This window comes from Pelophylax lessonae, assembly GCF_965119305.1.
Source record: "Pelophylax lessonae genome assembly, contig: HAP1_SCAFFOLD_254, whole genome shotgun sequence".
Taxonomy (NCBI): domain Eukaryota; kingdom Metazoa; phylum Chordata; class Amphibia; order Anura; family Ranidae; genus Pelophylax; species Pelophylax lessonae.
The window spans coordinates 17,188-31,091 of record NW_028120085.1 but is presented as its reverse complement, the minus strand read 5'-3'; the positions used below and the strand labels follow the sequence as shown (position 1 = coordinate 31,091).

Sequence of the window (13,904 nt, the reverse complement as noted above, 5' to 3'; positions counted from 1 at the left end):
GGGACCATGGGGTGCAGAAGAGTGGGGAGAATGGTGAAGAGGCTGGCCTGGTGGTAGATAAGGTAAGGGGGGGGAGGGTAAGAGTGGGGAAACTGTTATTTCTGGTTTGTCCAAGGATGATATGGAATGGTTGGAGGAGAAAAGAAGCCATCAGGAAAATGCCAGGGCCAGATGGTTTGACAGACGGATTTTATAAATGTTTTAAGACGATCCTGGCTTCACACCTTGCGGAGGTTTTTAATGGCTGTTTGAATGAGGGTTCTCTCCCTCCTTCCATGAGGCAATCTGCAGTGATTCTTCTGTCAAAGGGCAAAGATCCTTCGATGATTGGGAATTGGCCTTCTTAATGTTGATAGAAAGATACTGGCAAAGATTTTTTCTGGCGATTATCATCAGTGGCAGGCGATTTGTTATCCCATCACCAGCACTGCGCAATTCAGGGTAGAAGCACTTTCTCAGCTGTGTTAGCTGTCCGGGAAGCCTTGGAGCATTGTAGGGCTGCTGGTTGGGATTAATTTCTGCTGACATTGGATCAGGCCTTTGATGGGGTTAATCATGAATACCTATGGCTCCTTCTAGGCAAGTATGGCCTGGAGGGGGGTTTCATTGATTGGCTCAAGATTTTGTACAAAGGGGCTGAAAGCTTCGCTCTGGTTAATGGATATGTTGGGCAGCCCTTTGTGGTTGGCTCAGGCATCAAAGTTGTTCTTTGAGTTCTATGCTATATGCGTTTGCAATCGACCCCTTCATTAGAAGACTAGAGAGTGGACCATTGTGTGGGGTGCCTTTGGGCATCGCTGGTGAGCCTCCTTTGAAGGTTGTGGCTTATGCTGATGATGTTTCTGTTTTTATCTCTGGGACTGGGGAAGCGCAGGAGGTGGTCTCAGTGATAAAGCAGTATACAGAAGCATCAGGTTCAAAGATCAACCAGGACAAGTGTGAAGCTTTCTGGATGGGCGTGGAAGGTGAGAGCTTTGTTCTCCCTGATGACATCCCGGAGCCCCAACAAAAAATTAGAGATCTAGGCATTGAATTTGGCCCAGGTGACTATGGTCATACAAATTGGGTGAACAGGCTGGAGAATGCCAATGCCGGGTTGGCAGCTTTCCTTAAGGGAAAAGGTTGATCTGATCAAAGGTTACCTGATTCCAATTTTTCTGTATGTCAGTTTTGTCTGCGTTTTGCCAGTGTCTCTCTATACCAGGATCTATAGTTGTTTCTTCCAGCTGTTATGGGGGAACAGAATAAACCTTGTCAAAAGGAGTGTGACTTATCTTCCTAGGCGGGAGGGTGGTCTAGGAATAATCAACCCTGTAGTCTTTTTCTCTCTGATGTTTGTAAAGTACAACCTGGGTAACATGTTGGCAGAGAGACCACCTAGGTGGGTATTTTCCAGTTCTGGTTTAGGTCTTTTCTGTGAAACTGGGAAAATGGTGGGCCAGTGAAAAGCCTGAGGGTCAAGCATGATAAGCTCCCGGCCTATGTTGCCCCGTGTTTGAAAATACTTCGGCAGTGGCAAGTAACGGCAGGGGAGGTCAGATCTCTTCCAAGGAAACTTCTTGAGAAGCGGATCATGAGCTCTGTTTTTTATGAGCCACTGGCCTTAAGGTATTGCCCAAGCCTGATTTGGGGGAGGGTTTGCGATTGATTAATTTGGAGAGAATCCCAATGAAGTTTAGGGATCAGGCTTGGCTCGCTTTCCATGGAAAACTATATGTGAAGGGCAACCTGAAGTTTTTTTTCTATGAGTGATCGTGGCTGCCCGGGAGTAGAGTGTGGAGGAGCGGTGGAGTCCATTTTGTACTTTGGTGTGCTTTTAATATAGAGGTGTACAAGAGGGTAGGGAGGGCTCTGATTGTACCCTTCCTCCCCCATATGAGTTATGCAGAGTGGGTGTATGGGGCATTCCAGACTCGCCGGGATTATGATTTGTAAATACTTTTTTAGTTAGTCTAGTAGTCCGTTATTTTACGTGGAGTGCACGGTGCCAGGTATCCTTACGGAGTAAAATCCTCCCTGTTTAGGTGGTGGTGCAGAACATTCTGGGTGAGGTTGGGAAGATTCGGGGTCTTGAGAAAGACAGGTGGCAGCAGGAGGCCTGGATAAAGGCGTGGAGGAATATCAGGACTCTGTAGCTGCTGCCTGTTGATCTTGGGGTGTGCGGCTTTTCTTTCTGTCCTTGCTTCACTCCCCTAGATTTTCAGATAAAATATATTTTTGATAAAAGGCTCCATGCATGGTGACGGTGATGTTCCTTAGTCTGGCTCTCTCATAGGGTTTATTTATTATGGTTTTATAGTATATAAGTTGTTTGTAAGATTTTTCAATAAACAAAATTAACCCCTCATAATGGGCACAGCAGGTGTACAGACCTGGGAACTCAGCACAGGGATGGTGGGAACTCCTCATAATGGGCACAGCAGGTGTACAGACCTGGGAACTCAGCACAGGGATGGTGGGAAACTGCCATTCCACTCCCTGACAGCGAGGTGTGAGGTTGCTGATTCCTTAGCTCGTGTGCTTCCAGAAGCCAGGGGCTAGAGTTGTTTCTCTGCCCCAGGAGGGATGCTGGATCCTGGGGAGGACCCCGGCGGGGGCCCCCTGGATAGGCCTGAGACTAGGCCTCAGCCTATGGAAGACATGGAGCTCGGCCCAAGGAGGGGTGAATCCCTATCTACCTTTAGACGGAGGATTGTGGACAAGCTGACAAGGATTGAGAAAGAGGAGGAGAAATTGGCAGCTTTAAAAACTGAATTTAAAAAGAAAAAGTTGTATTGTGCCAAACTGTACAGTAAGAAGAGACCGGCTCTGAGGCCTGAATTGAAGGACTTGGAGCAAGCTTTGAGGAAGCAGAAAGAGTTGGTGAGCTCTCTGAAGGAAAGTAGCGGAGCTTTTAAGGAAAAATACAGGAATGAGGAACGTTTCAGCCGTATGAGGAGAGGAACCGTTTCCAGCATGGAGAGTGACCCAGCCAGTGAAGAGATGCAGGTACCGACAGAGTCAGCAGAGAGTGAGAAAGTGGGCCCGGAGGATGAGCCCAGCTCTTCAACACCTCAGACATCTGCTGAGCCCCCAATGGCGGAGGCCTCTGTCTCCCTCCCTCTGCAGCAGCAATGTGGAACATCTGAGCAGGAGGTTGAGGGGGGTACTGGCATGTTGGAGTTCATCGCTGAGCTGGAAACCCCTCTGGATGGAAGAAAGTTACATTTTTCTGCGGATTCCTCAGATGAGGATATGGATACCGTTCCTCGCCCTATGAAAGAGAGACCTGTGGAGAGAGGAACATTCACCATGAAGCCTGCAACAACCAGGAGGAAGTTTGATCCCACCATCAGCCATGACACTGCAGAGGTAACAACACAGCAAGCAGGTACAGTGTGTGTGCAAGGTGGTGATGTGAACTTTAATGACAATGTGCTTGCTGAGGGTTGTAGTGCTATGGGCTGTCAGCCCACACCCATAGACAATGTGCAGCATGCAGTGCAACCTGATGCACCTGCTAAAAAAACTTTAAATGCGATTGGTGGGAAAACTGAAAATAACTTTGAGCTTTTGGTTGAAGTGTCTGCAGAGAGGAGCACCACGGACATTGCAAAGGCTTTTCCTGACCCAGATAAAGCTGTTGTTCCTGAAAATGGTGCAGGAGATGCTGGGAGCAGTAGTGCTACAACTGTTGGGGATTCTGCAGTAAAAAAAACTGTGATTGAACCCAGGAAAGCAGCTGAGTGCTTTGAGAAGGGGGAGGGGGTGGGTCTTGTCTCTGCTGCTCCAAAGACTGCAAGGGATGTTTCAGGCTCCTTGTCAGCAGGTGTGGCTGTGTCTAAGGACAATGCTGTAATTACTGGTATGTCTGGGAGGAAAACCTATGCTGGTGCTGCTACAGGATCTGGTAGGGGGGAGCATGGAAATGGTTTATCTTCCTCACTATTTAAAAGGAGGAATGTGGTTCAGCTCAGATGGGAAGGCGAAGGTATTCCCCCATATAGGAGAGCTGTGGTTGATAAGATTCTACAGATGGGGTTTAGACCCGAAGATATCTTCGCCCTGATCAGTCCGACCGGCTCCTATGAGTATGATTTGTCCTTTATCCGTCCGGAGTCTTTGGACATATTTTGGGAGAAATATGAGCATGTGTGTAGGAGCCTGCCGGACTGGAGAGGGCTCATCCCCAAAGTTGTGTCACGTCAGCCACTTATTAAAATGGTGACGATTCTTGTGCGCAATGAGTCCATACCACAAGGGGATTTATCTGTATGGCTGAGGAGATATGGAGACATCCTGAGCCCCTTACACAAAATTATGGATGACCGAGGAATATGGACGGGGGGATGGTCTGTGCAGCTAAAACTAAAAGTCATGGATAATGTCATCCAGCATCTGCCATCCTCAGCTTTCCTGGGAAGGGACAGGCTGACCATCTTTTATCCAGGCCAGCCAAAACTGTGTAATAAATGTGGGGATAAAGGGCACTTTGCATCCTCCTGTCCAGTGATGAAATGCTCTCTGTGTCAGGATTTAGGGCATTTGGCAAAGGATTGCAACATTATAAGGTGCAACTTGTGCAATTCGGTTGGGCATCCTTATAGCCAGTGTCCCGAGGCAATGCATAACCAGCCTGAGCTCATGAGAGAGTTCTTCCGCCTGGACATGGAGGATGCTCAGAGCTCAGCAGCTAGGGTGCCTGCGATTCCCTCTGAGTCTGTGCCAATGCCCAGTGTGCCTGTGTCTTCCCAGTCTGTGCGTTTGCCTAGTGTGCCTGTGTCTTCCCAGTCTGTGCGTTTGCCTAGTGTGCCTGTGTCTTCCCAGTCTGTGATTTCCCAGTCTGTGCCAATTCCCAGTGTGTCAGTGTCTTCCAAATCTGTGGTGCCCCAGTCTGTGCGTTTGCATGTATCAGTTACCGAGAATGTGTCCAATCCTTCTGTGTCTATGTCCTCCAAAATTGCAGAGGCCGCAAGAGGTGCTGATGCAGGGGCATCAAGTGCAGTGCCAGTCCCACCCCCTCGACATTTCAGGGCTTCTATTGGGGACCAGGGGATGCAGAGGAGTGGGGAAAATGGTGAAGAGGCTGGCCTGGTGGCAGATAAGGTAAGGGAGAGTGGGGGTGAAGGGGAGGCTAAGAGTGGGGAGACTGTAATTTGCAGTTTGTCCAAGGATGATGTGGAATGGTTGGAGGAGAAAAGGAAGAAGGGCAAAAGAAAAAAAAAAAGGTGTTCAGTTGCCCAAAGTCCTAAGGTTTTGCCCTTGAAAAATAAGTTTGGGGTCCTGTCAGATGATGACGATGAATGGGACTCGTTGAGTACGGCGTCTTCTATGGATGATGAGTCCCAGGGTGCATTGAAGCGCACTGGTTCTCCAGGGAGAGAGAGTAGTCAGGCTAAGAAACGGCTGCCTCAATTATCCTAATGGCAGTTCCCACTCCGTTAAAAGTGGCAACCATTAATGTTGCCAGCTTAAAATCAGTGAGTGCTCGTCATATGGCCTTATTTTTGCTCAGCGAGTTTGATGCTGACATTTTGTTTTTGCAAGAGACCCATCTGAGTAGTCTGGCTGATATACATCTGGCAAAGAAGGAGTGGAAGCGTGGTCCCTCCTTTTGGTCTCTTGCGGCCGAGCCTTACAGCGGGGTTGCTGTCCTTTTTTCTGGTATGGTAACATGCCGACGGGTAATTGAGGTAGAGATTGGGAGATGCATGATTTTGGATGTCTCTGTGAGGGGGCAGGACCTGCGCCTGATTAACATCTATGGTCCCCAGACAAAATGGGACAGGAAATGCCTCTTTACAAAGATTAAGCCTTTTCTTTTTACGGCTCAGCAGGTTATCTTTGGAGGTGACTTCAACACCATTACTAGGCCTAAAGACAGGAGAGGTTTCAGAGATAAGCTGGGCTATGACAGCCTTTTCCTGAATGCAATGGTTAGGGAAGCAGGTCTGGTAGATGCGCACATTAAGCGCTGCCCAGACAGCACGGGGTTCACTTTTCAGCGAGGTAATAGTCAGAGTAGGATAGATAGGTTTTTTTTTAAAGGAGGACTCTGCTTTTTCGGCACCTGTTTGTCGGGCAGTGGAGTTTTCTGATCACTGTATTCTATATTTGACTCTGAATGCCTCAGGCGTGCCACCTAGGGGGAGGGGTATCTGGAGATTGAATTCGGCCCTCCTGGATGACGAGGAAGTAAGACAATCCTTTGAGGAATTTTTTCAGGCACAGGTAACTATCCTAGACTTTTGCAACAGTAAGTCAGAATGGTGGGAGCTTATAAAACAGCGGACTGTTAGGCTTTTCAAGGCCATAGGGAGAAAGAGACAGCAAGATAAGTATATCACCTACCAGCGTTTGCGGAGGAAACTTGACCGCCTTGTATCGAATGGAGGAGATTCTGGGGCGATCTCTGAGGTGAAGCTCCTCCTGAGGACCCATCAATATGACCGGCACGCCTCTTTGGTTCAGGAAAGGGACTATGGGAAATACCATTCGCCTGACCCTTACCAGAATTGTAAACAGAGCGTAGCAGTTAAGACGGTCAATGGCCTGAAGGACAGTACGGGCTCTCTGACGAAGTCTAGGTCAGGGATCCTGGAGGTCGTCAGGTCATACTATGCTGATCTCCTGGGAGGAAAGAACCTTGATCGGACAGGGATGTTGAGTTTTTTGGACTCTACGCCAGGTCTGGAAAATATTGTTCCTTTGATGAATTTGACAGATGAAATCACTGCAGATGAGGTGATCCAGGCTATTGATAAACTAGCCATCAGGAAAACGCCAGGGCCAGATGGTTTGACAGCCGAATTTTATAAATGTTTTAAGAAGATCCTGGCTTCACACCTTGCGGAGGTTTTTAATGGCTGTTTGCATGAGGGTTCTCTCCCTCCTTCCATGAGGCAATCTGCAGTGGTTCTTCTGTCAAAGGGCAAAGATCCTTCGATGATTGAGAATTGGCGCCCCATTAGCCTTCTTAATGTCGATAGAAAGATACTGGCAAAGATTTTTTTCTGGCGATTATCATCAGTGGCAGGCGATTTGTTATCCCATCACCAGCACTGCGCAATCCAGGGTAGAAGCACTTTCTCAGCTGTGTTAGCTGTCCGGGAGGCCTTGGAGCGTTGTAGGGCTGCTGGTTGGGGTAAATATCTGCTGACATTGGATCAGGCTAAGGCCTTTGATAGGGTTAATCATGAGTACCTATGGCTCCTTCTTGGCAAGTATGGCCTGGAGGGGGGTTTCATTGATTGGCTCAAGATTTTGTACAAAGGGGCTGAAAGCTTTCCTCTGGTTAATGGTTGGGTTGGGCAGCCCTTTGTGGTTGGCTCAGGTGTGCGTCAGGGGTGTCCTTTGAGTCCTCTGCTATATGCGTTTGCAATCGACCCCTTCATTAGAAGGCTAGAGAGTGGACCATTGTGTGGGGTACCTTTGGGCATCGCTGGTGAGCCTCCTTTGAAGGTTGTGGCTTATGCTGATGACGTTTCTGTTTTTGTCTCTGGGACTGGGGAAGCGCAGGAGGTGGTCTCAGTGACAAGGCAGTATGCGGAAGCATCAGGTTCAAAGGTCAACCAGGACAAGTGTGAAGCTTTCTGGATGGGCGTGGAAGGTGAGAGCTTTGTTCTCCCGGATGACTTCCCGGAGCCCCAACAAAAAATTAGAGTTCTAGGCATTGAATTTGGCCCAGGTGACTATGGTCATGCAAATTGGGTGAGCAGGCTGGAGAATGCCAATGCCAAGGTGGCGAGCTGGAAAAGTTGGCGGTTTTCCTTAAGGGAAAAGGTTGATCTGATCAAAGGTTACCTGATTCCAATTTTTCTGTATGTCAGTTTTGTCTGCATTTTGCCAGTGTCTCTCTATACCAGGATCTATAGTTGTTTCTTCCAGCTGTTATGGGGAAACAGAATAAACCTTGTCAAAAGGAGTGTGACTTATCTTCCTAGGCGGGAGGGTGGTCTAGGAATGATCAACCCTGTAGTCTTTTTCTCTCTGATGTTTGTAAAGTACAACCTTGGTAACATGTTGGCAGAGAGACCGCCTGGGTGGGTTGGTATTTTCCAGTCCTGGTTTAGGCCCTTTCTGCGAAACTGGGAAAATGGTGGGCCAGTGAAAAGCCTGAGGGTCAAGCATGATAAGCTCCCGACTTATGTTGCCCCGTGTTTGAAAATACTTCGGCAGTGGCAAGTAACGGCAGGGGAGATCAGATCTCTTCCAAGGAAACTTCTTGAGAAGCGGATCATGAGCTCTGTTTTTTGCGAACCACTGGCCTTAAGGGATTGCCCAAGCCTAGTTTTGGGGGAGGGTTTGCGTTTGATTAATTTGGAGAGAATCCCAATGAAGTTTAGGGATCAGGCTTGGCTCGCTTTCCATGGAAAACTATATGTGAAGGGCAACCTGAAGTTTCTCTCTGTGAGTGATCGTGGCTGCCCGAGAGTAGAGTGTGGAGGTGCGGTGGAGTCCATGGATCATTTTTTGCTTCAGTGCCCTTTTAATATAGAGGTGTACAAGAGGGTAGGGAGGGCTCTGAGTGTACCCTTCCTCCCCCATATGAGTTATGCAGAGTGGGTGTATGGGGCATTCCAGACTCGCCGGGATTATGATTTGGAAACACTTTTTTTAGTTAGTGTAGTAGTCCGTTATTTCACGTGGAGTGCACGGTGCCAGGTATCCTTACGGAGTAAAATCCTCCCTGTTGAGGTGGTGGTGCAGAACATTCTGGGTGAGGTTGGGAAGATTCGGGGTCTTGAGAAAGACAGGTGGCAGCAGGAGGCCTGGATAAAGGCGTGGAGGAATATCAGGACTCTGTAGCTGCTGCCTGTTGATCTCGGGGTGTGCGGCTTTTCTTTCTGTCCTTGCTTCACTCCCCTAGATTTTCAGATAAAATATATTTTTGATAAAAGGCTACATGCATGGTGACGGTGATGTTCCTTAGTCTGGCTCTCTCGTAGGGTTTATGCTGTGCGCAATTTGGTTTATTTATTATGTTCTTGTTTGGTTTTTGGTTTTGTATAGTTATATTTAATTATTTTGTAAATATGTTATTTATTAATTTATTTATTATGGTTTTATTGTATATAAGTTGTTGTTTGTAAGATTTTTCAATAAACAAAATTAACCCCTCATAATGGGCACAGCGGGTGTACAGACCCAGGAACTCAGCACAGGGATGGTGGGAAACTGCCATTCCACTCCCTGACAGCGAGGTGTGAGGTTGCTGGTTCCTTAGCTCGTGTGCTTCCAGAAGCCAGGGGCTAGAGTTGCTTCTCTGCCCCAGGAAGGATGCTGGATCCTGGGGAGGACCCTGGCGGGGGCCCCCTGGATAGGCCTGAGACTATGGAAGACATGGAGCTCGGCCCAAGGAGGGGTGAATCCCTGCCTACCTTTAGACGGAGGACTGTTGAAAAGCTGAGGCGGATTGAGAAAGAGGAGGAGAAATTGGCAACTTTGAAAGTAGAATTTAAAAATAAAAAGTTGTATTGTGCCAAACTGTACAGTAAGAAGAGACCGGCTCTGAGGCCTGAATTGAAGGACTTGGAGCAAGCTTTGAGGAAGCAGAAAGAGTTGGTGAGCTCTCTGAAGGAAAGCTGTGAAGCACTTCAGGAGAAATACAGGAATGAGGAACGTTTCAGCCGTATGAGGAGAGGAGCCGTTTCCAGCATGGAGAGTGACCCAGCCAGTGAAGAGATGCAGGTACCGACAGAGTCAGCAGAGAGTGAGAAAGTGGGCCCGGAGGATGAGCCCAGCTCTTCAACACCTCAGACATCTGCTGAGCCCCCAATGGCGGAGGCCTCTGTCTCCCTCCCTCTGCAGCAGCAATGTGGAACATCTGAGCAGGAGGTTGAGGGGGGTACTGGCATGTTGGAGTTCGTCGCTGAGCTGGAATCCCCTCTGGATGGAAGAAAGTTCCATTTTTCTGCAGATTCCCCAGATGAGGAGATGGATACCGTTCCTCGCCCTATGAGAGAGAGACCTGTGGAGAGAGGAAAATTCACCATTAAGCCTGCAACAACCAGGAGGAAGTTTGATCCCACCATCAGCCATGACACTGCAGAGGTAACACAGCAAGCAGGTACAGTGTGTGTGCAAGGTGGTGAAGTGAACTTTAATGACAATGTGCTTGCTGAGGGTTGTAGTGCTATGGGCTGTCAGCCCACACCCATAGACAATGTGCAGCATGCAGTGCAACCTGATGCACCTGCTGAAAAAATTCCACTTTTAAATGCAAGTGGTGAGAAAATTGGAAAAAACTGTGTGTTTCTGGTTGAAGAGTCTGCCGAGAGGAGCACCACGGACATTGTAGAGGCTTTGCCTGGACCAAATACAGTGGCTGTTCCTGAGCATGGTAGAGGAGATGCTGGGAGCAGTAGTACTATAACTTTTTTGGAGTCTGCAGTAGACAAGGCTGTGATTGAACCCAGGAAAGCAGCTGAGTGCTCAGAGAAGGGGGAAGGGGTGGGTCTTGTCTCTGCTGCTCCAAAGACTGCAAGGGTTGATTCAGGCTCCTTGTCATCAGGTGTGGTTGGGTCTAAAGACAATGCTGTAATTGCTGGTGTTTCTGGGAGGAAAACCTATGCTGGTGCTGCTGAAGGGTTTGGGAGGGGGGTGCAAGCAGGGAAGGAGCATGGAAATGGTTTATCTTCCTCACTATTTAAAAGGAGGAATGTGGTACAGCTCAGATGGGAAGGCGAAGGTATTCCGCCATATAGGAGAGCTGTGGTTGATAAGATTCTGCAGATGGGCTTTAAACCTGCAGATATCTTTGCCCTGATCAGTCCGACCGGCTCCTATGAGTACGATTTGTCCTTTGTCCGTCCGGAGTCTTTGGACATATTTTGGGAGAAATATGAACATGTGTGTAGGAGCCTGCCGGACTGGAAAGGGCTCATCCCCAAAGTTGTGTCACGTCAGCCACTCATTAAAATGGTGACAATTCTTGTGCGCAATGAGTCCATACCACAAGGGGATTTATCTGTATGGCTGAGGAGATATGGAGACATCCTGAGCCCCTTACACAAAATTATGGATGATCGAGGAATATGGACGGGGGGATGGTCTGTGCAGCTAAAACTGAGGGTTATTGATAATGTCATCCAGCATCTGCCATCCTCAGCTTTCCTGGGGAGGGACAGGCTGACCATATTCTATCCAGGCCAGCCAAAGCTGTGTAATAAGTGTGGGGATAAAGGGCACTTTGCATCCTCCTGTCCAGTAATGAAATGCTCTCTGTGTCAGGATTTAGGGCATTTGGCAAAAGATTGCAATATTATAAGGTGCAACTTGTGCAATGCGGTGGGGCATCCTTATAGCCAGTGTCCTGAGGCAATGCACAACCAGCCTGAGCTCATGAGAGAGTTCTTCCGTCTGGACATGGAGGATGCTCAGAGCTCAGCAGCTAGGGTGTCTGCGATTCCCTCCGAGACTGTACCAATACCCAGTGTGTCAGTGTCTTCCCAGTCTGTGGTGCCCCAGTCTGTGCCAATGCCCAGTGTGTCAGTGTCTTCTCAGTCTGTGGTGCCCCAGTCTGTGCCAATGCCCAGTGTGTCAGTGTCTTCCCAGTCTGTGGTGCCCCAGTCTGTGCCAATGCCCAGTGTGTCAGTGTCTTCCCAGTCTGTATGTAAGGTATCGGTTACTAAGAATGTGTCCAATCCTTCTGTGTCTATGTCTTCCAAAATTGCAGAGGCGGCAAGAGGTGCTGAGGCAGGGGCATCAAGTACAGTGCCAGTCCCCTCCCCTAGACATTGCAGGGCTTCTATTAGGGACCATGGGGTGCAGAGGAGTGGGGAGAATGGTGAAGAGGCTGGCCTGGTGGTAGATCAGGTAAGGGAGAGTGGGGGTGAAGGGGAGGGTAAGAGTGGGGAAACTGTTATTTCCAATTTGTCTAAGGGGGATGTGGAATGGTTGGAGGCGAAAAGGAAGAAGGGCAAAAGAAGGAAAAAAAAGTGTTCAGCTACCCACAGTCCTGAGGTTTTGCCTTTGACAAATAAGTTTGGGGTCCTGTCAGATGATGACGATGAATGGGACTTGTTGAGTACAGAATCTTCCATGGATGATGAGTCGCAGGGTGCAGTGAAGCGCACTGGTTCTCCAGGGGGAGAGAGTAGTCAGGCTAAGAAACGGCTGCCTCAATTATCTGTTAAAAGTGGCAACCAATAATGTTATCAGCTGAAAATCAGTCATAAAATATAATTTTTGATTAAAGGTTCCATGCATGGTGAAGTTTCTTAGTCCGGCTCTCTCGTAGGGTTTATGCTGTGTGCAATTTGGTTTATTTATTATGTTCTTGTTTTGTATAGTTATATTCAATTATTTTGTAAATATGTTATTTATAATTTATTTATTATGGTTTTATTGTATATAAGTTGATTGTTTGTAAGAATTTCCAATAAACAAAATTAACCCCTCATAATGGGCACAGTGGGTGTACAGACCCGGGAACTCAGCACAGGGATGGGGGAACCCCTCATAATGGGCACAGCGGGGGTACAGACCCAGGAACTCAGCACAGGGATGGAGGGAACCCCTCATAATGGGCACAGCGGGGGTACAGACCCAGGAACTCAGCACAGGGATGGTGGGAACCCCTCATAATGGGCACAGCGGGGGTGCAGACCCGGGAGCTCAGCACAGGGATGGTGGGAACCCCTCATAATGGGCACAGCGGGTGTCATACTATATGATGTCATGTAATACGTAGTGATGTCATATTCATTGTCTCTGCAGGTTCAATCTGGATCCGGAGAATAAATGTTCGGATTGTGTCCTGTGGGAGGCGCTGGAAATCGCTCAGCTCAAGCACGTGGTGAAGGCTCTTCCTGGCGGTCTGGGTACGTGACGGGGGAGGGGATTGGTCTGCAGTGATGGGTGTGTTCTGGTAGTTCCCATTGGTCTGATCCCTAAGTGATGCTCCAGGAATGTCGCTATGACATCATGAGACCGGTGATATGTGATGTGATGGGCGGTTCCTGTGGTCTCTTGGTGGGCAGTTCTCCATCTTTCATACAATGTTCTATGGGGGAGGTATTAAAGGGGCGGAGCGCTGAGCTGATGCTCTTTCCTCCCGCAGATGCCCTGGTGACGGAAGGCGGGGAGAATTTCAGCGTTGGGCAGCGGCAGCTCTTCTGTCTGGCCAGAGCGTTCGTCCGGAAGAGCAGCATCCTGATCATGGATGAAGCCACGGCCTCCATAGACATGGCCACTGTATGTATCATGGGGGAGGGGCGTGCAGGGTGGGGCGGGGGTAGGGTGAATGAGCCCCACATGTACACTCTAACCTGTCCTTCTATCTGGCAGGAGAACATTCTACAGAAGGTTGTGATGACGGCTTTCCAGGAGCGCACCGTCGTCATCATAGCGGTAAGTTCTGAAGATTGCTGACCGCCGTCTATCCACCAACCACGACCGGCGTTCTGGATGAACGGAAGAATCTGATTGGCTGTTGTGGGGAACACGGACAGTCTTCCTTCTAGACTTTTCCATGACAAATCCCACCAGATGAGGGTGGGTGGTCTCTATTACCAATCACATCAAGTCCCAGAGCAGCCAATCAGATTCTTCCTTTCATGCCCTGGAAACATGAGAGCTGGATGTTATTGGCTATTATAGCTCCTCCCCCAGTTCTTTACAAATTACTTCTTGCGACGGCACCATCCCCCACTCTGCTTGAGTGCTTCTGTCAGTATACGGCATCCAGTCTGAACATAGATATCCGATATTATAGCCGCAATATACAAGACTAGCCGACCAATAGCGTGTATGAGATCTGGAACTCAGACTATATACCCCACAGGAGGACACCCCCCGATCATATTACCCTAACACTGCATACTGTATACATAATATATACCCCACACCCCCCTCCTGATCATATTACCCCAACACTACATACTGTATACATAATATATACCCCACCCCCTCCTAATCATATT

General features: G+C 48.5%; 1 protein-coding gene across 1 annotated transcript in view; it reads left to right on the top strand.

Annotated features, from left to right (window-relative positions):
- Nucleotides 1-13,381, top strand: part of ABCC8 (ATP binding cassette subfamily C member 8) — a 199,386-nt gene extending 186,005 nt beyond the window's left edge. The window contains exons 36-38 of the mRNA XM_082276046.1: nt 12,700-12,803; nt 13,043-13,176; nt 13,270-13,381. Coding sequence (XP_082132172.1) covers nt 12,700-12,803; nt 13,043-13,176; nt 13,270-13,353 — 322 coding nt within the window. The 3' untranslated portion in view covers nt 13,354-13,381. The remainder of the gene's footprint in view (nt 1-12,699; nt 12,804-13,042; nt 13,177-13,269) is intronic.
- The last annotated feature ends 523 nt before the right edge of the window (nt 13,382-13,904 follow it).